The 23,740-nt window shown below is 36.6% G+C and overlaps 1 protein-coding gene across 3 annotated transcripts; it reads right to left on the bottom strand.

Moving 5' to 3' along the window:
• Positions 1 to 5,918: 5,918 nt before the first annotated feature.
• LOC122082545 (homeobox-leucine zipper protein ROC2-like) lies at positions 5,919 to 13,952 on the bottom strand. 3 transcript variants are annotated; one of them, XM_042650193.1, is made up of 13 exons: positions 13,559 to 13,952; positions 13,011 to 13,219; positions 12,012 to 12,229; positions 11,796 to 11,913; positions 11,381 to 11,569; positions 10,314 to 10,754; positions 10,117 to 10,218; positions 9,829 to 10,029; positions 9,566 to 9,740; positions 9,182 to 9,453; positions 7,339 to 7,434; positions 6,865 to 7,253; positions 5,919 to 6,334 (listed from the first exon to the last, which is right to left on the bottom strand). In XM_042650193.1, exons 2-12 carry the CDS (start codon positions 13,104 to 13,106, stop codon positions 6,888 to 6,890), a joined length of 2,274 nt encoding a protein of 757 aa, XP_042506127.1. In that variant the 5' UTR covers positions 13,107 to 13,219; positions 13,559 to 13,952; the 3' UTR covers positions 5,919 to 6,334; positions 6,865 to 6,887. The 3 variants fall into 3 exon arrangements, with proteins under 3 accessions (XP_042506127.1, XP_042506136.1, XP_042506118.1); XM_042650202.1 differs by lacking the exon at positions 13,011 to 13,219 and having other exon boundaries at positions 13,559 to 13,951; XM_042650184.1 differs by lacking the exons at positions 13,011 to 13,219; positions 13,559 to 13,952 and adding an exon at positions 12,855 to 13,004.
• Positions 13,953 to 23,740: the final 9,788 nt, after the last annotated feature.

Here is a 23,740-nt window from a genome sequence, read left to right as displayed (position 1 = left end):
TGGAGGTAGTCATAGATATAGAAGGGGGAAGGGGTACTGTGGACCGTGGAAGCCTACTCTTTTTTTTTTTTTTGGGGGGAAGGAGGGGGGAGGGGGGATATACCGTAGAAACGTATTCTAAAACCATGTAAAGCTTCCATCTCACCAATTCAAAGTGGTAGGTAGAGAGACACCCGTACATATATATGGGGGCGGTAGGCTAATTAATAGCCAATATGGGACTAAACTCCCAACATAACCAAGGCTTCTCTATCTAATCATTCAGAATTCCAAGACCTTCATAAAAGGAATTGCATTATGCACAATATAGTACTATACATAGGTATAGTATTATGAAACCCCTTGCGAAAACAATTTTGGAGATTTTTGGGACTTTCCGTCCTCTAGGTTACTACAAGCTAAACATTGATGGATGTTCCCTTGGTAGCCCGGGATGCTGATCAGGTGTGGGTGGTATTCTATGGAATGATGTGAGATCCCCCCTTGGCTGCTTTGCTCATTATGAAAGTGTTGGGACAAACTAAATGGAAGAATTCTTAGTATTTTTTATAGGGATCCAAATGGCTTTCGACAATGCGGATTGAGAGTGACTCTATGGCTGTTGTCAATGGAATAAGGAACCAAGAGATCCCTTGGTGCTTTAAGAAAAAATGGTGGCACTTCAAGCACTATTTGGACAACATAGAATGGAGAATATCTCACTGCTACAGAGAAATAAACAATTGTGGTGGATAAACTTGCAAAGCATGCGATAGCTACAAGAACCACAATTTTCTGGACTTAGTCTCCTCTTTTTTTAGCTTATGTTTTAAACTGGGACTTTCAGAAATTAAAAGACCCATATATAGATTTATGTAATTTTCTTTGGGTTATCTTGTTACCTCTGATGATGGCCATGCCGAAGGTGGACTAGCGAGACAATAGTTCTTTGTTTTCCCCATATTTTTTTAATAATAATATTCATTTGCTTATCTTTGGCACAAAAAAAATAAGTACTATACATAGGTTGGGTCCCCCCAACAAAAACATGAAATTTGTAATTTTCTATCCTTTTTATATTTAATTATTTATTATGATATCCTATATCGGATCTTTTATATATATGTATATATATATATCAGGAAAGTGTGGAAAAGCCTCCACCAAACATATTATTTAAAAAAATCTAAAGAAGTCTTTCCTGCTCTTTAACAGAGTAAGTTGTACAAGAAAATCAGAAATGTCACACCATCAAACTTTGGACAAATGTACTAGAGAAGCATTCAAGGTTACAAGACGAGAGACATAACAGATCTGAACAAATTCAAAATTACTACAAAGAAGCAAAATATTAGAAACTATGATACCAGAAGCCCAGACCAGAGGTACCGCTGAATCATTTAAACTAGAAACATGCCCCAGCAAGTCAAAACAACATTGGATCCTTTGTAAGCAGAGACTACGAGCAAAAGAACTCCATCCCTTATTGCTACAGCTTCCATTGAAGATGCTGAAAAACTTCGACCATTCTTACACTTTGCAATAACAAATTTCTTTCCCATATCCTGAATGTAAACTCCCTTGCTACCACACTTACTATTAGAAGACCAAATACCATCTAAGAACACATTATAACAATTAGAAGCTGAACATGGAAACAAAGAACAAGGGGCAAGAGGAACAGATTGATTAGCATACTGATTCCTACTCAATCAAAGACCTCCTTCCTCAGAGGAGTGAAAGAAACCCTGAATCACATGCATGACAGAGGGATTAATATGGTTAAACACATACTTGTTCCTGGTCTTCCAAATGTGCAAGAGGAGAGTTTTGTACCCACTATAGGATAGCATCTTCAGGGATAGGAATTGCCTAGATAAATTAAGAAACTGATGAAGAAGATCCAACATGCTAGAACCCCCCAAAATGCTAGTGTTTAGTCTATAAGGAGATGCTTTTCAGCAATCAGTAGCAAACTCACAAAAGAAAAGGCAATTAGTAAGTACTATGTCCTTTGTTTTAGAGTATAAAGGACAATGGGGGTTGGGGAAAATGTGATGCCTAAGTAGACATTCATTAACAGTTATAAAATTAGTACAGCACTTCCATAAAAATAGATGCATTTCGGGGGTATTTTAAGCTTCCAAAGGTGATTCCAGATATGGGATTGGGAAGATCCAGAACCTACAGCTGAATTATTCTGGTGCAAATGAAAGTCTAAGAAATAAGCTGACTTTACTGAGAAAATACTAGAAACAACAGCTCTCCAAAACCATGAATCTGGTTTAGAGGAACAACTTAAAGGAATTGCAAGAATGGTCAAAGCTTCTGCAGAAGAAAAGGAGTTAATGATTAGATTAGACTTCCAACATGCATAATTCTGATCAATTAAATCAGAAACAACATTTAAATCTCCACAGGCTGATAATCTTCCCATCACCTGTTAAAGAGACTTAGATATCAGCATATATTTTTGTACTAACCCCTATATCGGATCTGATAGTGAAATAACTAAAAGGATATGGATATTGATTCACTTTTATCTATTCCATATTAATCAATTCATTTACACCTTACAACTTGGAATAAAGTTTATCTGTGGAAATGAAGGTGAAGATAACACCCTATATATTTTTATAAATCTCACCTTCAAGGCTGGTTCACATTCGCATAGCATATAGGGTGAGCTTCAAACTTCTAAACCTCATCCATTTGAAGTCATCGGACTTGGGATCTAGTTCTTCTAGGTGTCTCCTTATTAATAAGCAAATCTAAGAGTACGCATCAATCTAGAGTTATTGATAGAGATCAAAGTAATTCGGATTTATGTCGTATCCCTACATATCTTATGTCTTGCTTCTTGTTTAAAAAAAAAAAAAATCAACTAGATAAAATCAATGCCCAATTTTGGCATGGTGAAACTATTGATAATTACCATTGCCATTTGGACAATGTCTAGTGGATTTGCTAAACCAGAGCACGGAGTAGTGGCCATGGGAATCTTTACTTATCTTCTAGATATTAAGTATGTAATTAGAATGTTTGAATCTGTGAAAGTTTCAAAGCTATAACAATTTTTTTTTTTTTAATCTTAATGTATTCCGACAAAAAAAAAAATATTTGAACATCAATGTGAAACATTTTCTTTTTTCACCAAAAGTTCGAACCGGCAAGAGGAGGTACTCGTAGGTGTAGATTAGGTACTGTGGACTGTGGAAACTTTTTTTTTTTTTTTGATAAGTCGTGGAAACTTACTCTAACACCATGTAAAGCTTCCATCCCACTACTTCGAACTGGTAGGTGGAGAGACGCCAATGCATATAAGGGGGCAGGTAGGGTAATTAGTAGCCGATGTGGGACTAAACTCCGACACAACAAAGATACACACCATGGCAGAAAAAAAAAATTAATTCTCAACCCAATCAATAAGAGATCCAACATCTCCATGAAAGGAATCATATTAGGCAGAACATAGTAGTACCATATATAGGTTGGGTTCCCCTTGACCCCCATTGACATAAGCTTAAATTTTATATTTTTTTACCCTTCCCACCAATTCTAAATATAAGGAGGAGAGACTCCCATGTGTATAATGGGGACGGTAGGCCAATAGTAGCCAATTTGAGACCAAACTCCTAACATAACCAAGATATGTACACATAAAAAACATGGCTTCTCAATCTATTCAATAAGGCATCCAAGTTCTCTCAAAAAGGAATCGAATTAGGAACAATATTGTACCATATATAGGTTCGGTTGTCCACCTAACATAAACATAAAATTTGTATTTTTCTAACCCTTTCTATATTTATCAGGATAATTACCCATATCAGATCTGATACTAGAATAATTAAACGTATATGAATGTGGATTCACCAATATCCATTCTTTATTAATCAGTCCATTTACAGCCCTACAGCTTGGAATAATGTCATTGAACCTCTGAAAAAAAACTAAGCATGCATCAAGATAGTTGGATTGGCATCTTTTTCAATAAACTTCAATTTGAAAATCATGATTAGAAATTTACTTGTAAGGGCTCTTGAGAAATGAAGAAAAAATAACTTTTTTTTTACTTAAATTGTAAGCAGGTGAGATCTCCCACCCACCCACCCACAAACCATTTAATCAAAATCCACACACAACAACAGGGAGAAGAAGAGAAAGGTGGAGGAGAAGAGCCAGATGAAGAATCCAACCCTCAAGATAAACCCTAACCCAAAACAGAATCCTGACCTTAACCATGAAAGAAGAAGAAGACAAGATGGATTAGTTTTCCCTCTCCTTTCTTTATTGTGGGAGGAATTCAATACCTGAACTGCCAACTGCCCTTGCAACGAGGTGTGAAACTGAAATTTTTTTCTGAGCCCTTCTGAGTCCTGACAAACATCACGAGGCAAGGATCATACAAGGTGCGTTCTTGACTCCCATCTTTTAACACCCCAGAAATCTACACCCACCCCTCCGTCCTTTCCCTGTTCATCCTTTTCTTCATTAGCTGCAACAACAACAATATACATAAAACAATAATAATTGAGAACAACTACTCAAAACCATATCAAGAAATACAATTTGTATCCTTATCAATTTCCAGTACTGGTGTCAATGTGCTAGAACGGTTTTGGTCGGTTTTTAGGCTTGGTCTCATTTATAAATGGTTGCTCATAAATGATTCTTCGAGCTTTAATTGGGGTACTAATAATCAGGATAAAGGGGTCTTAAATGGGCTAATGATACACATTTATTTCTAAACAGACTCTAAACGCATTGGGCTGTCTAAAAGATCTCTAAGTGGATTATAAACGAGCTTTAAACACGGTAGACTGAGTCAGGCTTGATCGGCATCCGTCGATTAGCACCCTTGCATAAGGAGCGAGCAAATGTTAGTCGAGGCGAGCTTGATGACAAAACGTTTAATAAATGATTGGGCCAGTTTCATGTTTTCCCGGTCAGTCTCAATCCGGCTGAAAATTACAGGCTGAGTTTCTCTTGACTTTTTTGAGTAATTTTGACTTTGTAAAGAGGAGGTGGGAGTGTGATAATGAAACTGCTTTAATTATGGGTCGTATCATTGACTTTATTGACTATGAGCAAAAATCACAAAAATATTGTACCTAAACTGTATTTGATTGCAGTTTCTGTATCTATTCTTGGTATGTTGGAAACCATATCAAATATTATACTGGCTGACACCCTTAAATCTATATATGCAATTTGCTGCCAAAAACAAAATATATATATATATATATATATATCTAGGACGGAACAGATGTGCAAGTGAAAATTACCAAAAAAAAAAATAGTGTGGAAACCTAGTCTCCGCTTTATTTATTTATTTTTTTTTAGTAAATCGTGGAAACCTCCTCAAGCACCATGTAAAGTTTTCAGCCCACCAGATCCAATTGGTAGGTAGAGAGAGGCCCATATTCTAAGCCGATGTGGGACTAAACTCCAACACAACCAAGATACGACCAGAAAGAAGGCTTTTCAATCTCATCAATAAAATGTCAGATCTTTCAAAAGGAAACAAATTAGGCACAATATGGTACTATTGGTTTCTTTTTTTTTGGTAACCATGGTATAATTTGTTGGGTTGACCACCAAACATAAACATAAAATTTGTATTTTCTGTACCTTGTCTATATTTATTAGGATATCTCATAGGATTTGATATTCCAAATGTGAAATTGTGAACATGGAATCACCTATATCCGTTCCATGTTAATCAGATCTGTTTACATCCCTATAGCTTGGAATGAAGTCAATGGGCTGGAAACATTGAACTATTGAATAGATTGCGCCTAGTGATGGATGATAAAGAGTACAGTAAACAATATCCAATGCATGAATCAAGATAGTTGAATTAGCATCTTTTTCAATAAAATTTAATTTGGAAACCAAGATTACCTATTTACTTACTTTAAAGAGCTCTTGAGAAATGAAGAAATAAAACTTCTTTTACTTAAAATTGTAAGCAGGTGAGAACTTCCACCCACAAACCATTTCATCAAAGTCCACACACAGCAACAGTGGGAAAAGGAGAAAGGTGGAGAAGAGACAGATGAAGAATCCATCGACTGTGGAAAAACCCTAACCCAAGCCCTTATCCTTGCCCTTACCCTAACCCTAAACCCTAATCCAGACCTTAACCATGAAAGAAGAAGAAGAAGAAGAAGAAGACAAGGTGGATTAGTTTTCTCTGTCCTTGTTTATCGTTGGAGGAAGTCAATACCCGAACCAACTGCCCTTGCAAGGATCATACGAGGTGCGTTCTTGACTCCCATCTTTTAATACCCAGAAATCTACACCCACCCCTCTTTCCTTCTTTCTTTGTTCACCCCTTTCTTCATCACAGCTGCAACAACAACAATATAAACAATAAAAGATGAGAATCACTACTCAAAACCATATCAATTTATACTACAAACACATTTTAATGCATAGACTTCAATGTATTCTTTCAAGAACATTTTCCACGAGGCCTTGAACTCAAACCCTAATAAGTTGTAACCGTTCTGACCTTTCAATTTAATGTGGGGAAAACCACCTTAAATGTTTAAAATCCAAAACCATATACATTTGTTCTCTTCAAGACACAATCCTCAGACATTAAGATATTATCAGTACCTCCAACTACTAAACCTAACTCAGAAGGGTCAAATAAAAACATTGGAAAACCCTAACCAAAAACTCTTTTTTGGGCCAAGTAAGAGATGGTCCATATATATTATAGACCATTTCTCAGATGGAACTTTCTATAGGGTTTAGACTACATCTCATGATCTGAGTATGAACTTCTAAACCTAATAAAAGATCTTATAGAATTAGTGAGATAACATCAAACAAAACATTCATAATAGCTCTAATTTTCCAACCTCGACCCACCTGTACATGCCAGCCTTTCCAGTTCATGCATTCTCGCATGAAACTGCAGCTTTAATTCGATCAACGGTGCAAGCAATAAGACTATTAACAGTAGCCACAGATCCAAGAGAGAGTTTTGCACTTGGAACTGAATCCACCAAAATCTGAAAGGCAACTGTGAGAAGAGATCCACCAGACCCAACTTCATCTACTATTCCTCCATGAATTGTTGGCCCATCAGGTAGTATAGCAAACCCTGATGGCAGAAGGGCAACATAATCTGGATCTCCACCATTTAACACCACATTCATGGCAACAATGTCAACAGGAGCATAGATTACATAAGAACCTGTTGAGTCGATGCAGCTCTCTTGTAATATCAGCATATTGCTTTGGCTTGAATTTGCACTCTAAAAAAAAAATAACGCCACAAAATGAGATTAATGACCCAAATGCTTAGATGCATATGTGAGAATAGAGACATATTTATCTTACATTCACACGCAGTAGAGAGACACAGTTCCCATGATCACGACCATTTGCAATGTGCGCCATTTCTTGAACTACACCGCCATTTGAGAGGATATCCCACTGTGATTACAAGAAATTACAGGAAAGCAAATGAGAATCCAGTGTTCATAGAGAATGAAGTTTGGGAAGGGAAATTTTTCCAAAATTATTATTCATTAATTAAAGAATCCACTGGAAATTAGTATCTATCACTTTGATCAAAGCAATGTCAAAGAGAAGTCTCAAACTAATGGACAAAAGCATGTATCTCTAGATTTTTATGTTCCATCTATATATGTAAGAGGCAATGTAGGTTGTCAATGTTACTGCTTATGTGCTTTTATGTGCTTGAATGCATGCCCATGAACAAGATTGCATATAACATTTAAGTCTGCCCTAATCTCCATGTTGTAGGCAATGTGGATTCTCATGGTTCTCTATGAGCTTGTGCTTGAATGCATGTCCATGAACAAGATAGCATAGAACACAACACTACACACACACACAGGATGTCATGGTTACTCTTTCTGTGCTTTTATGTGCTTGAATGCTTGTCCATGACAGATTAGATGTGAACATCAGTGAAATTTGGATAGGTCAAAAACATAAAAGGAAAAAAAAACTATTCTTACTTGGACATCTAGAATACATGCTTACATATGGCCAATAAATAAAATATACCCTAATTAGATACAAGTGGTAAATATTAGATGAGGTTCATAAGTTGCCATAAAAGCATGAATTTTGAGTGCCTACTAGTTATATTGCTTATGCAAACTTAGTAACCAAGTTACCAATCTACATATTCTAGCTAGTTACAGAGTAAACAAAAAAATTTCTTTTGCAAGATCAAAGATATCCAACTCTACTTTTTCTTGATGACTTTCCTCAGTGTGGCAGAGAACATTTTTAATTACTAGTTTTTTTTATATTCCCAATGAAGGATGATCATTTACTTTCAAAAGATAAAAATCTTCCAAATATTTTCTTTCCCTCCCCCCACCCCCCACCCCCCACCCCCCTCTTTCAATAAGTAAATAAAATAACATAAGCTCCCTAAGTTACCATAGGATCTCAAATATGTTTATTTGGTCTCAATCCTAAGTATATCATTTATGCCACTCCAAATATATATGCATCTACTTTTTCCTACATATTACTGAATTAAATTTTCACACACTACAAAATGAAAAATTTTTCTTTACAAGATGATAATCTCTCTTAATTCTTTCTTTACCCAGTGAGATCCCACAAGTTTAACTAAAAGAAAAGTGCTCAAATACAGAACTTTGGATGGAGATCTACGGTGGCAGTTGTTGAGGACCGCCGCCAAAGGTGCTTTATAGCCGCAGTTATTAACAACCAAATAGTCATGCATATCCTCATTCCTAATGTTATACATGTTAAGTTTTTGCATGAATGAGAGACCTCAGATCTTTTTATTTTTCAACTTTTTGGATACATTTATTTCAAAATTCTTACTTATTAACATTGATTATGTGATTTATGTGACCCAAGTAAATGTATTTTGCATCTAGTTGTTCTCTATTTATTCCGTTTTAATGTTTAATTAATCTGGGTGATAAAGGGGACACTTTCTCTTGCAAGATCTCCAAATATTCTCTTTAATATCCTACTTTTTTCCTGATAGAATGTGGGAATATGTTCTTATAGTTCCACGTGTTTAGTTACCAGGGATGCCAAAAAGGTCGGAACATAATCCAAATAGCTCCAAAACAAACTAATTGCACCAGTGCTAAATGATCTAAATATTTTGAATGAATGATTTAGAATCAGAAAAGGAAGCTAATGTAGAATCTTTGTATACCTCACTTCGAGAATTCTCATCACGGAGGAAATGAAAAACTCTATTTGGTGGGACAGGAAGCCAGAAGGAAGTGGCGGCGCTTAGCACAATCCCGGGAGGCCTGCCTGGATCATCTATGCTTTTTCTGGTCATGACTCTTACATCTTCGGCGACACTCCCAGATAATGTAGTCCATGTGTGAGCAGTTGAAGCACTAACACCAGCACAAAAGCTTATCACCATTCTCTCAGCCAGCTTCAACATGCTCTTTCTTCCTTCTTGACTTGTTATTACTGTCAAGTAAGATAACAACAACAGTGATTGAATGTGATTAAATGAGGATTCAAAACCACAGATCTTTATACAGTTTCAGCTTTGCAAAAGAAGGAAATGTATTTGTTATACCACCAACATCTCCAGAAGGAATATTACTGGCCATTGCACTAGCCAGACGTTCACATTGTCGATCTAAAGTAGCAACCCAGCGCTTTGCGCCAAATGCAAGTCCTGAATTAACTAGGGCTCTGTATATGTTGTGTACTGCTCTATCATCCACTTCTACATGTTCAACCCAGATGACCTAGAAAAAGTTTCATAATCACACCAATTAGTTTACTAAAATACTTCTGCAATTGCATAAGGGAACTGAAATCATACCAAGTAATTACCTTTGAGTACCCATTTGGCATTTCTTGGATTAAACAACCCGATGGCCTTCTTCGACATCTTGTTCCTGGGTTAGGCCGTAAATTATCCAAAGATACATCAACCACTGCCCAAGTTCCATCGGCGTGTTGTTTGCAATACCTTACGAAGTAACTCTCACGCGTTGGAACAAGCGGGGAGGGGACTTGGAATTCTGCAGTCATCTGAAGAAAACACATTTTTAAGTATTGTTCTAAGATGCCAATGTCAATAATGCATAACTGAAAATATTAAGGAACCAATCACAATACCACTTGGAGAGCTCCATTGTAGTTTCCAGCTACACCAGTAGATAGAACTTCTAGTGTCATGCCTCTTGAAACAATGCCAGAGAAAACACTCACCCACTGATTCTGATTATCAAAAAGAAAAAGAGACACTTTTTCAATAATTATGTGATGATGAATGATGATAATAACTAATAATACCCTTAAGCAGATGCACATACCACATCCATGAGGATCTCAACAAGGTTAATATGATTCATGATTACAACAGCAGTTTCCCTAGAGGCTTCAGATTTCAACCCAAAGGGTTTTGGGCCAATTCCTCTAGGGAAGTTTCTTATATATTCCTCTTCACTCAGAATCTCAGTAGCACCATCAATGCCAGGAATCCACAAGGGTTCACCAAGTTGGGCCATTCTAATAAGTTCCTCCATTGCTGCAACAGCAAGCTCGATGATCATCGGCTTATCAGCTTCAGTCGGTGCAGATATTGATCTAAGAAGATCACCTGCTCCGAATATCTCCCCTCCTGAATTGTGCACTCCATAGTTCCCAACACCTAAGTCAAGGGGACGGTTGCCTTGAGGGTTGAGAGGTGGGAAGGGAACCATAGCCGACTTGCCACCCACATATTTAGCAGCAATAACAGAAATCCTATCAATCTGCAGCAACACAAGACTGAAATTGAATTCCAGGTTTCAACTTTCATATTCTCAAAGACAAAATTGATTTACATAAGCAAAGTATTGTATATATGCGACACAATGCTCCCATTGATCAAGCAGTGGATTAGTTATTTTGATCTTCATGCAGTTTGCTGTGTTGCCAAGTGATTTTGAATCTTGATCTTCATGCATTTGGCTCTGTTGCCTAGTGATTTTGAATTTTGATCTTCATCCTTCATTCATCTTTAGGGATATGCAGTTGTTTTCTTGTGAAGTTTTCTCCAGTTATTTATTATTTTTCATTCTTCATTTTTTCTTTTTTAGGTGAATGGAAACTTTATTTAATAAAATGCAAAAAATACACCCAACAGGGAGAGTGGGGGGAAGGAAAGAGGGCCAAACCAAACAAGTCTAGGCCTCTAGGGGGGAGTTACATGAATAAAGGATAGGAAGAGGGCCAAAGCAAACAAGGTGAGATCCCTGAGGGGTGGGGGTGGGTGATGGGGGGTGGGAGTTACATGAAGAAAGGAAACAGGAATGCTCCAACTATAAGACTGTTTCTACATGAATCTGGGACCGAAGGAACGTTGCCCATTCACATATAAAAAGGTCCAGTAAGAAACCTCTTCTCTCAGTCGAGCATTCTCAATCCTCAGATGATGCTCATCAAAAGACATCTCGCCGATGGCAGTTGGGCCTCCACAGTTAGGGCATGAAGCATTGCTGAGGGCTTCTTTGTACCTCATGTTCTCAGCCCTAAGCTTCTCGTTCTCGTTTCTCAGCTGTGTGTTCTCATGGCGCTCATGCTGAGTCTGTCAAGAGAAGGAGAAAGAGAAGTCCATTATCAGTCAAAATTAGCAAAAAACTGAATCTAAGGAGTGTTGCCTAATATATATTATAACCGTTGCTTCCTTCACTTCAGTCTTTCTTAAGAGCGAGAGAGAGAAAGAGAGAGAGAGAGAGAGATTGATAGTAAGAGAACGTAGACAACGCCTGTAGTAGTGCAGTAGTCTATGCTGAAGCTGTTATCAAGTTTACCTTCATTTGGGTTCTCTTGTTTTGGAACCAAAACTTGACCTGCAAAGGTTCTAACCCTAATTCACGGCTTAACTCCTTCCTTTGCTTGTCATCAGGATGAGGACACTCTTTAAAAAAGCTGTGAAGGAAAGGAAATTAAAGAAACATATATTATTAAAAGAACTATTTATGCATAGTTGCAGATATGGAGGAGATGATGAAGAGAATAATATCTACGTTTCCATTTCTTGGATTTGGTGTTGAGTATGGCGGTGGTAACGCTTCTTGCGAGGGCGATTGGAAGGGTCTTGATCATCGCCGGAGGCACCTTCGAGGTTCTCGCTGCCGGATTTGCTTTCAAATTCCTCATCCCTGATCATCTTTGCCATTTCGCTTTCCGATGTGTTATGGGTCATCTCCAGAGGAAGCTGTTGCTGACCCTCCGTAAGGTTTGGCTGGAACAACATATCCATTCAGATCTTTAAGATTCCACCGAGCTAATACAACTTATACACACACTACTATACTTGAAAAAAAAATCTGCTAAAAAAAAAATTATCAACTAAGTGAGAGGTGAAACATAAGAGATTAAGAAAGATGATTTTTTTTCCCCATTTTTTTCTTTGGGTAACCAAGAAGAAGTGGTCTTCATAAAAAAAAATTAAAAAATAAAAAAAGAAGAGGACCCATGCAGTATGGAAAACTGAAAAGAAGTAGACCAAAGTCTCTCTCTCTAACCCATGAAATAGACTAGACTCTCTCTCTCTCTAACCCATTACGCGTTTCTCGAATATCGAGAAGGATATCGATTGAAACAGCTTAAACCCATCACTTATACCCAAAAGCTCTTAATTTTGGTAAATAAACTCTTAGGAAGTAATTAGATCAACAAAGCTGCTCCCAAAAAACAAAAAAATTAGAACAACAAAGCAAATACCAAAACGGGGGAGAAGAGAGGGGGGGGGGGTGGGTGGGTTGAGAACTACTAAGATGAAGAAAACCTAGAAGAAAGAAAACAAATAAAGAAGAAATGATGATGAAGCTCACAACCCACATAGCAATCTTACTGTCTCTGCTTACCAGAAAAAAGTTAATAGTCAAAGTCTCAGAGAAAGGAAAACATAGAAGAAGAAGAACAGTGATGAAGAAGGAAAGAAAACAAGGGAGAAGAATTGAAGGCATGAGAGTAGGAGATGAAGAAAAGATGGAGAGGAGGAGAGAATATATAGAGCTGACCTGAGCAAGCGAAAGGCCCGATGAAGACCCAAATCCATTGTTACCCATAACCGGTGGTGGCACGTGTCTCGCTGAAACCATCATCCCGGCAGGCATATTCCAATACCGCACTAGTAAGTATGAAACGGCCAAAACCCTAAAACCTCATACAACTCTCACTCTGTTGGCTGGCTGGTTCCTTCTTGTAATATAAAAATATTGAGAAAAACCTAAGAAGGAAAGAGGGAGGAAACAGTAGAAACGGGTTAGTGTTTCATAAGATTCTCTGCTCTTTGTCTGAAACAGGCTAATAAGATCATTGCAAGTCAAAGATGAACACGATTTTTGCCTTCATATTTGGATATCTGTCAACAGTTATAAGAGTTGACGATTTTTCAAATCACCCTTAGACACCAACCCAACTTCTCTCACAAAAAATCAAAACTGAAGTAACGCCCACGAAGATCTCGCATGATCTTCTACCTCTCTCTCTCACTCTCTCTATAACTGATCTTCTTTTAGAAAGGCATAAAGGAAAAAATTCTGAATTTGGAAAATTATATACTCACTTATGTGGAAGCCTCCATTAGAAGCAAAGCAACACTTGTAGGATCTAAGGCAGGCCAAAGGAGATCGGATAAGTCAGATCTACTACTAAGAGTATATGGGTCACCGGAAAACCACGTTTATGGGGTGTTCCAATAGTGGATTCCGGCGGGTTTTGAGTGAGTTTTTCCTTTTGGGTTGGTGGAGAAGGGAGAGAGAAAGAAAGGGCAAACCATGAAGGACATAGATTAGAAAGTAACCGTCAAAAGAAAGAGAGTGATGAGGCAAATGAAAAAAGGGGGGAGAAAAGAAGAGAAAGAGATAGAGGTTGGGGAGACGGAGAGAAAGGGCAGGAGAAAGATGAACAGGTGTAGAAGATGTGGCAGCGAGGAGTAATTGCAGAGGGCATAGAGAGGGTGCAATAGCATTTATGATAGAGAGGTGTAATTGCGAAGGAGAGAGAGAGAGAGAGAGAGAGAGAGAGAGAGCTTATGGTTTTTAATTTCCTCAAGGTGAAACGAATGACGGCTACCAAACACCTCAGCTTTCAAACTCCCCCTCCCTTTCACTACCCCAAATTTTCGAATGTATTTTCTTGAGCTCTTTGCTTTCCAATACCTCTTGCTAGTTAGAAAAAATAATTAACTTTTTTTAATCTCTTTTTTAATTGTAGCATCAAATACCAAGAAGATACTGAAATTGAAAATGGCAATAGATCAAACCAGGCAGAATAATATGTATGATTTAATTTTGTTTTATTTATTAATCCACGTATTATAAAATAAAATATGAATTATTATTATCACAAAGGTCTACTATTTTACAAAAATCATAATCATAGATATATACAAATACATGTAGCCACGTCGAGTAATGAATATGCATGGAGTGTTGCATGATACATATACAACTACTTATGTGGAGTTTTATTTGATACTTCTACGACATAAATGGTTCATCGACCGAGATTCGGGTTACAGTCAATCCTGATGTCGTGTAAAAAATTTATTGTTAGAAATTATTTCTACGTGGAGTGTTGCATGATACTTATACAGTTTACGTGGAGTGTTAATTACATGATACTTCTACGACATAGATACTTTCTTGACCGAGATTCGGGGTACAATCAACCTTGATGTCGTGTAAAAGAGTAACTATTAGAAATTATTACAAAGAAGATGGAAGAAAATTTTCAGTTGAGTGAATGCACTTAATTAAATTAGTAACTTTACCTAGCTTGACACGTATCTTGATGTCGATAACAAAAAAATGTAGATTGGGATAAGAACGTTAGTTGTATTAATTAGTTTTCCAAATACAATGTATTTAGTAATACTTGATCTTTCGTTAATGTTATTAATATTTGTATCTTACCTATCAATTAATCGATCCATGAGAATTTAAGTATTATTTTCTTTAATATTAATAGCCCTAGATATATTTATTCATCTACATTATTCGCTCCAAATGCACTGTATTTATTAGTATTTGATGGATTAACCATGTATAAATGATTGATAAAGGAATTTTAGTCAAAAATTAAAATTCAAAAGATAACTACAACCTTATATGGTTACTTATAACTGGCTTTTACCCAACTATTGTACTTCTACTGCAAGTATAGTCTTTTGACCAATATACGAAATGTGTTTGAACTCAATGTTGTGTCAAAAAATTACTATTAGAAATGACACTGCAATCCTTCTATGCATGAAACAGTTTCATCGCACCTCATTGGTCTGTCCCCTCTATGGTTTGCTAAGAAAATCCTAGTTCTCCCTATCTTCATGCATTTATCGATGAGAAATTAAGCAATGAAAAATAAATTCAAGAATAATTAGAAATAAATAATTTCTGGTGAAAATAAGGGCAATGTTGTGAGAGAGAGAGGGAGAGTTGGGAGAATGCAAACATATATATGTCATTTTCTTCTAGTTTGTATTAGGGTTTTGAAATAGTCTGTTTGGAATGTGAGATCGTGATACGCTTGTATTGGGTTGGCTAGCTTGGTGGAGGAGTCATGAGTGTAATAGGAAAATGGTGGGGCCTAGTTAAGATTCCTATGATGGACCCACCGGTCCCCACATCCTTACCCTACCCTCTCTCCCCCATTAAATGAGTCTGAGCCACACAGGCCCTGCATGGCAATCCCTCATTTACTACATTCATGCCCCGCTTGCAACCCTATACCCTCTTTCGGAAATTATTTTATTCTCTTCCATCTCAATTTTAGTCGTTCAATATATCCGGTATGTCAAAAGCGGTATCAAACATGGTTTCAAATATCGGTACTGTATCGATTGTATCAGCCCATTTATATCAGTATCTGATACTATATCGGCATAATAGTTGGTGACAAAAGCAAAATCGATTAAAAATCGAATTTTTTTAAGAGAATCAGGGTAAAATTATCCGATATTAGAAGATTCGGCTGATCTGTATCGATACTGAGACCAATATTTAAAACCATTATATCTATTGTATTGACCGATATCTGTGGGTCCCACGATACGATGAGAATTTTGTTTTTTGTTTTTTTTTCGCATTTTAAATACATCATGACGATTCTCTCTCTCCTTATATTCTTATTATATTTAACGTCGTAATCAGTAATCTATGAGGTTCGCTTTCAGGCTTTTTCGATTTTACTTTCCTAACCCACTTAACTCACAGCCCACTCATAGAGTTGGAGAGAGACCTTTTTAACTACTCAGGGGTATTATCGTCATTTCATCATTCCAACGTTAACTCTGCCCTCTTCCTTACGTCACTGACCTTTATCTCAAGTCATCAAGAGATTAATTTGATTGGCAAAGCTGACCACCCGAGTCAAACCCGAGTCCGTTTGCATGCTGACCAGTATTATGCTCCTAATTAATTAAGGGTGTCAAATTGAAATCAAATCCTCTCGAATAGTTGGGCTGTCCAGAGAATCATCCAATAGATGACAATATGGATCATATGTTGGATGTGTGCTGAGGTCATATCAGTTTTTTGATGTCTTTTTTGGGTAGCCTAATCACTTGAGTGGATCCGAACAATATCAAATTAGGGTTTAGATCCTCTCCAATCTCTTATAGAGCAGGAAAAAAAAAAATCCTCTTCAATCAAAGGTGGTTGGATAAGGATTAGAAAAATACAAAATAGGATAGAGAGATATCCCTTATTTTTCTCTCTCTTATTTTTTGTTTTGATGTTCCCTCTTTAGTCAGGGTGGCTAGAGAAGATCCGAATTCATCAAATTGTCGACTTGGGTTTAATTCAGCTACAAAACAGTTTGCTAAGATTGACCAAGTTTGTCCTTGAGTTTCAGTTGTAGTTGACAAGCGCCCTGATCATTATCTAATCATTTATAAACCGATTAGTTTGTTTCCTAATTATGAATCAATAATTAATTGACTAAATTTAAATGAGACGTTGCATTATCTCTAAGGCCCAATTAAATAAACCATTGATAATGATGTGGGATCTTAAATTAGTGGTGATGGATTAAACCCGACTTAAACTAACCGAGCCAGACTAGTAAACACCATAGATCCAAAACCCTTAAAAAACAATTTTGGTGGTCAGGTTATGGCCGATAGTGTTTTTCATATGGGTCGGGTTTTTAACCAATTAAAACACAACCCGGTTTTCACTATCAAATATGTCAGTGTCCAATGGGTCCCACTGACCATCCTTAAAACGTGGCGGCAAACTGATTCACAACCTCACCGTTCACGCAGATCAGCAGAGTCAATAGTGTCTTAATTGTTATGGGACTGACATCTTTTTAAGGGAAGTTGGGGGTTGGAGGATAGCAGTAGGACGGGAGCACAAAATTTCATACTCCAAAGGGTCAGTTCGGTTCTTGTAATGGAAGCGCGTGACGTGTCAATAATTTTGCCAGATTAGTCAACAATATAAGGGTATTTTTGGTACTCTTGCTGTCTCCCATTGTCCACTTCTGCTCTTTACCATAAATACCCTCTCAAGTTTTTTTCGCTCTAGGGTGAGCGTTTCTTTCCACTGGTGGTGAACTGTTTCTTCGGTTGAAACTGTAAGAAGTCAGTAACGGTTGTTTATCAGTTTCAAATTTTTTATAAATTTTTTTAGGTCAACGCAGAAAGCTGGCCGGTTGAGCGAGAAATCTGGATCAAACAGGGAGTTAGCTTGAAAGATTCAAATTGTTTACCAAAAAAAAAAAAAGTTCCAATTGTGCTCATGTTCTACCAATGCAATTTAGAGTGGCTTAAGGGTTATTTTTGGAAGTAAAAAAGATATGTGTCAAATGACAAATGTAAGAAACCTATTTGTTGAATAAAATGAAAAAAATAATCAATTTTCTTCTCATACCCCCTAGTTCATAGGACAATCAACTACGCTGCCACGTTGCATTAGCAGCAAGAAAAGTGCTGACGCCTTTTATATAAATTGATTGGTGATCATGTTTTTAATTTGAATTGAAAATTGTTTAGTATATCATGATGAGTGTTTTTTTTTTTTTTTCTTTTGGGTAAGATACCGTGATGAGGTAGAAACATCAAATTTCATCTTTAGTATTTAGATTTAAAAATAAAATGATTTTTTTTTTCCAATAACAATATTACATCTAAAAGTAAAGGTGTCAAAACCTAACCTGAACTAATAAAATCGATCAAAATCGACTGATAAAACTCGAATCGAACCAAACTGATCCTCATTGGATTAGTTTTGGATTGAGGTATGTTCAATCGGTCCAAACCGAACCAACCAATAACCAAATCGAATGAAACCGATAAAAAAATAAATGATTATGAGATTATAAATTAGTAAATTGACTATCTTCTTTTTTACAATATTAGTGAGAAATTTTTTTATTGTAGGGGGAATAGTTACAAATCATTGAATATTAGGTTATGAATAAAGAAATTGATTTGTAAATTGTAATAATGCTTCCATTGATTTCCTTGTTCACTATACAAAACTAATTGGATAGTTAAATGAATGATTGGATAATAGGGTTCATTTTATGATTTCAATATTAGTTATCTTCTTATCAATTTGTTATCCATTGGTTTCAATATTAGCTATGTTTCATTACAATGATAAACCATGATTTAATCATAAATTTTAAGTTTTTTTTGTCAAAACTTTTCACTATAAGTTACGAATGTAAAATTTCATTATGGTTCGAGCCCAATAATAAACCGATCTAACCCGGTATCAATCTGATATTGAAAAACCGAAACCAAACCAGACCAAAATCGTAACCGACCAGAAATCGAAGTTCCTTAACGGATTGGTTTTGGTTTCCCTCATTCCTAAACCAAAACCGATTCAACCCAACCGAAAACAAACCGATCCGACCGATTGACACCCTTATCTAAAAGTATCTACATTAATTCACACCCAACCAATTTAGCTCTTAATATAGGATCATTCAAATCATTTTTTTTTTATAGATGAATTTTTATTGGTCCTTCCTCTGAGGGAACTAGACAAGATAATTTTTCATCATCTGGTTTGAGCATCAATGTTTTATGGGAAAAGGACAGGTATGCTAGCAGGTCACCTTGAAATTAGGTGTGCTAGAATCTATTGGTCGTAGATGAAATAGAAAAGATCTCATCGATTCGTAAACATTACCTTACATAACCTTCCCAATACCGCCACTCTACAACCCTTTTTTCTACCTTTCCGGCTCCACCTCCCTTCCACAAATTCGTCAATCGCCATTGCTGTCGCCGTCGCCGTCTCTCTCTCTCATGCCCCCTCTTGCCCTGCAATTGAGAGGGATTTCACAGCCGTTGCGAAGCTCTCAGCAACCCAGATGGTTTTTCTCTTCTCTTTTGCATACCACCCTGATATGGAAAATTGCCACTTTCTTGAGGACCCAAGGTAGGAACATCGAGTTCTCCGAGCTCAGGTGCAATTAATTTAGTCTGGAGAAACCTACTAGCTGATGATCGCATCGTCTATGGGTTGTTACAACATGAACAACGCCTTGTCCTAAAAGAATCAGGAGTAGGATCATTGAGAAGGGGTTCCCCATCGACACTATGTTTAGGACCCATTCCCAATTTACCCACCATCAACCTATATGTTTCAACATTGGATTTGTTCTATGAAGCGAAGGAGAAGAGGCATATTTCACACATTCCATGGACCTCAGCTAGCTTATCATGACTATGACAAAGAACCAATGATGAGATCTCCAATTTATGGGCACCACATATCAAATTTCTATAGAATCCTGGCTTCTCGTCACCAATGACATGATCAAGCCTTGAGCATAATAGACATAGGAATTGCAATTTATAGTACCGAGAAAATTTGGTCACCATATAGGAGAAAATCGCATCAATGGATAAGAGAAAAATCAGCGGCCATTCAAGAACAGTGGAAGCCAAAACAATTCTGAACCTTCTAGAACACCTCTATACTTTAACAGATGAAAGCCCCACTTGCAGATTTTCGCGCTGGGAGAGAGAAATTATAACAAAGCAGTTGCAGGGGAGCGGGGAGATAGAAAAAGGGAAGAAATGATAATAGAGTAGTCGCAGGGGGTGGTGACTTTTGTTGGTTTTTTTTTTTTCATTCCTTTTCTCTCTCCCGTTTATAAACCTACAACTGCTCAACTTGCCGGCGTTGGGGAGTTGATGTGTGGGCCGCTAAGGTCGATTGTGCCGAAGTTGAAGAGCGCGTTCTCTCTGCCAGTTATAAACTGCAACTGCTCAACTTGCCGGCATTGGGAAGTCGGTGAGTGGGCCGCTGAGGCTGAGCGTGTAGAAGCTGAAGATCACAAGCATGTGGCTGCTGCCACTAATTCTCAACTTGCCGGCATTGGGGAGTCGCAGAGTTTCCGAGTTTAAGGAAGCCGATATTTGCCGCCCAAGAAGAAGATGGAGATAAAATGTAGCAGCTGTAGAATGGAAGTTTAGATCATTTCGCTTCATCTAACGGTTACATTTAAGATGACCAAATCCTATTGTTAAAATTACGCTAGCATCCCCCATCACTCCCCACCTCTCTCCCCCCTATTCTACACTATCGATAGGCCAAGGTGATTAATGGATTCAAGCACATAACGCTACAAGCCAACCTTATGCATTTCCCCTGCGATTGGGTGATTATGGATCAAATTCGGTGAATATATTTCACACGTCATCATGTAGTCATGGATAAATTTTCAAAAAAAAAAAAAAAATTCCTCATGAGTCATTATAATCCTATATTTTTTGTTTTTTAATATAAAAAATTATCAATAAAATTAGGATTATAGAAATTAAAAATATAATAGGTCATATGGTTGAAATAAATCATTACACTTAACATATAATTTATCAATCTATTTGGGTGTCTACGCAACTATTTATCCAACAATGATATCTACATACCATTTACCCAAAAAAAGAAAGAAAAAGAGCAACAGCCACTACACAAGCATGATTATTATGGTTGTATATGCCAGAAATCCTTATCATTCTTTTATAAGTTACAATGCTAAGATGCTTAATTGCCTACAAAATAAGTAAGGATAAATCATGTATTTCAACCTTGGGATGAAAAAGATAAATGAGTTGCGAAGATAGTAAATAAATTATGTCATTTATGCCACAACATAAAGTGTTGTAGCTGTTTAGGCCATACAAGGTTGCTAGGGAAAAGCATATATAAAGGAAGATTTTGGTTAATGATTTATATGTTAAGGAAACATTTCCTTGATTAAAAGGTTGAGCAAAATTGTAAAAGCTTAAACATGATGAATCATTTACTAATCTAAGTAGATTTATAAAGTTCTGTCTACCAAAAAAGATTTATAAAGCTCAAAAATTATGAAGCATTTATCATACTTGGAACATAATTATTGGACCAAGTGTACCTTTGACCGATGGGTTCGGATGATGTGATCAATTCCTGCAGCATGGGTGCTGAAAATTTTTTCCTTAATTACTTGTTTACGTCTTATGTATTATTATTATTATTATTATTATTATTATTATTATTATTTGTGTCTTATGTATATTCATTAACCCACGAATTAACTAAGAGCAAATGGGAATAGGAAGTGCCTATGCTTTCATATGGGGGTGGGGTGGTTATTTCACCGATCTATATGTCTGAGCGCTAGCCCACACTCTCCGACGTATAGGAAAAGGTTCTTTGAGCATCCTAAGGGAGGTTACACTAGTACCTTCTTTTTCTATCTTTCTTCTCCTCATACAAAATGACCTCGTTACCATCCTATGTATGAAACAATTCTATCGCACTTCATTGGTGCACTCCAAAGATATTTTATTAAAAAAAAAAAACTCTATTAGGAAGCGTGGCCTACATCAATGTTCCCATGTGTTTGTCTCTCTCCTCCCCTATAAAAATACATTTTCACCCTTGTTGGTGGAGGAGATTGGCACACTTCCCTATATTTATTTTTATAATTTTTTTTGGAAAAATTACATAATTACCCACTTTTGGGTTTCTTTTACAAAATTAAACACAAAAAGTTTTGGTCAATAAAAATACCCAAAATTAGGTTTGGGTTTACAAAACTACCCACCCAAAGTTTCAGTTAACAAAAATACAAAAAATCAGGTTTGGGTTTACAAAACTACCCAAAATAGTAATTCTTCATCTTTCACATATAATCATGTATTTTTTTTATTACTAAAACTTTAAGTGGGTAGTTTTGTAAACCCAAACTCAATTTTGGGTATTTTTGTTAACTTTAACTTAAAATGGGTAATTTTGTAAAGGAAAACCTAATTTTGGGTATTTTTGTTGACCAAAACTTTTTGTGGGTAAATTTGTAAAGGAAAACCCAAAAGTGGGTAATCATGCAATTTTCCCATTTTTTTTTTTTTCCTATTTGACTAATCAACGGCATATTCAACCATTGCTGTATGTATCAAAATTTAATTTTGGGTCCCATTTGCTTTATAATCAAAGCTAAGACAATGTGGCTTATGATGAAGCTTAATTAAGAGGGCTGGCCGTATTTTTCCAAGGTACTATGTAGGGACCATCAATCTATCCAGCTCTTATAATTGCAACTATTTTATATACCATTGATGCTTCATTTTCAGATACTATTGACCATTGTACAGTATAAAGTACAACACATGACATTTTTTCTGTTTAATGGGACCATAATCATGTGGACGTGGCTGTGTTCCATGAGAGAAATAAGCAACAGCCAATCAAGTCCGGGGTTGATCACACAAGTGGACACCATGGATCACTCGATAGGAATTCAATGTGGCATCAAGAAATTGAACGGTTTCAATGTAAGTTGCCTGGGGAGGACACTCTCACAGAATCGCCACTCTAAGAGACTATATTATTGAGTAAAGAAAAGGGTTATATGAGCATGCCAGGTAGAGGAGAACATCAATAAATGTGTAGAAATGATTTGGTATATAGAAGGGGCAGCGAAGATATTTCAAATAAGGAAGAATGAGATAAAGAGAAGTGCTAGCTAGCCTTCCCTGGTAGTTCACAGAACCTTTGCCAGTTAAGTATTACAAATTGAGATATGAGAGGAATATCCTCACGTCAACAGTGTGATGAGGATCCTTCTACACATCCTCTCTTAGGGGTGTCAAGTTTCAACCCACACAATGGTCAGTTCAGCTTGGACTAAACTGAATCCTTATTGAGCTAGCTTCAATTTGAGCTTTTATGAAATCAATAGAAACTTCAATTGATAGATCGATCGAAACCAACAGAAAATCAAACCTGATAGAAAAACCCAAAAAAAAAAAAAATTATATTTATATAAATATTATATATTAAATCGGTCATTGACACTCTTAACTAATCTTTCACATCCTGACCATGTGAACCCTCATTGACACACACTTTCTCTCCTCCCTAACTATATCCGGTTCTCTTATTAAGAAACTATTTCTCATACCATGAATGGTTTGACCTAGGAGATTCTCCCACACTGACATATGAGAAACCCCCTCCTATAAATATGATGATGTGAACCCTCAAAGTAATACCATTCTCGTGACACAATAAATGTTTTCTTATTAATTACCCAAAAGAAGTTTCCGGTGTAGTTGTTTTCTCAAGAGAAATCTCTCAGGCAAGATTTTTTGACCATTAAAAGGAGTAAGCCCTCAATTTATTATGATGGGTTTCTGGTTTCATGAAAAGAAAAAAAAGAAGAAGTGAGAGTTATTATCTCAAAGAATGTATGCATGTCTCACTCCACCCATTTAGGAATTTAGGGTGTATTT

This window comes from Macadamia integrifolia, chromosome 1, assembly GCF_013358625.1.
Source record: "Macadamia integrifolia cultivar HAES 741 chromosome 1, SCU_Mint_v3, whole genome shotgun sequence".
In the NCBI taxonomy this organism is placed as follows: domain Eukaryota; kingdom Viridiplantae; phylum Streptophyta; class Magnoliopsida; order Proteales; family Proteaceae; genus Macadamia; species Macadamia integrifolia.
Note: the sequence above shows the minus strand (reverse complement) of the source record. Positions and strands in the feature narration are given on the sequence as shown.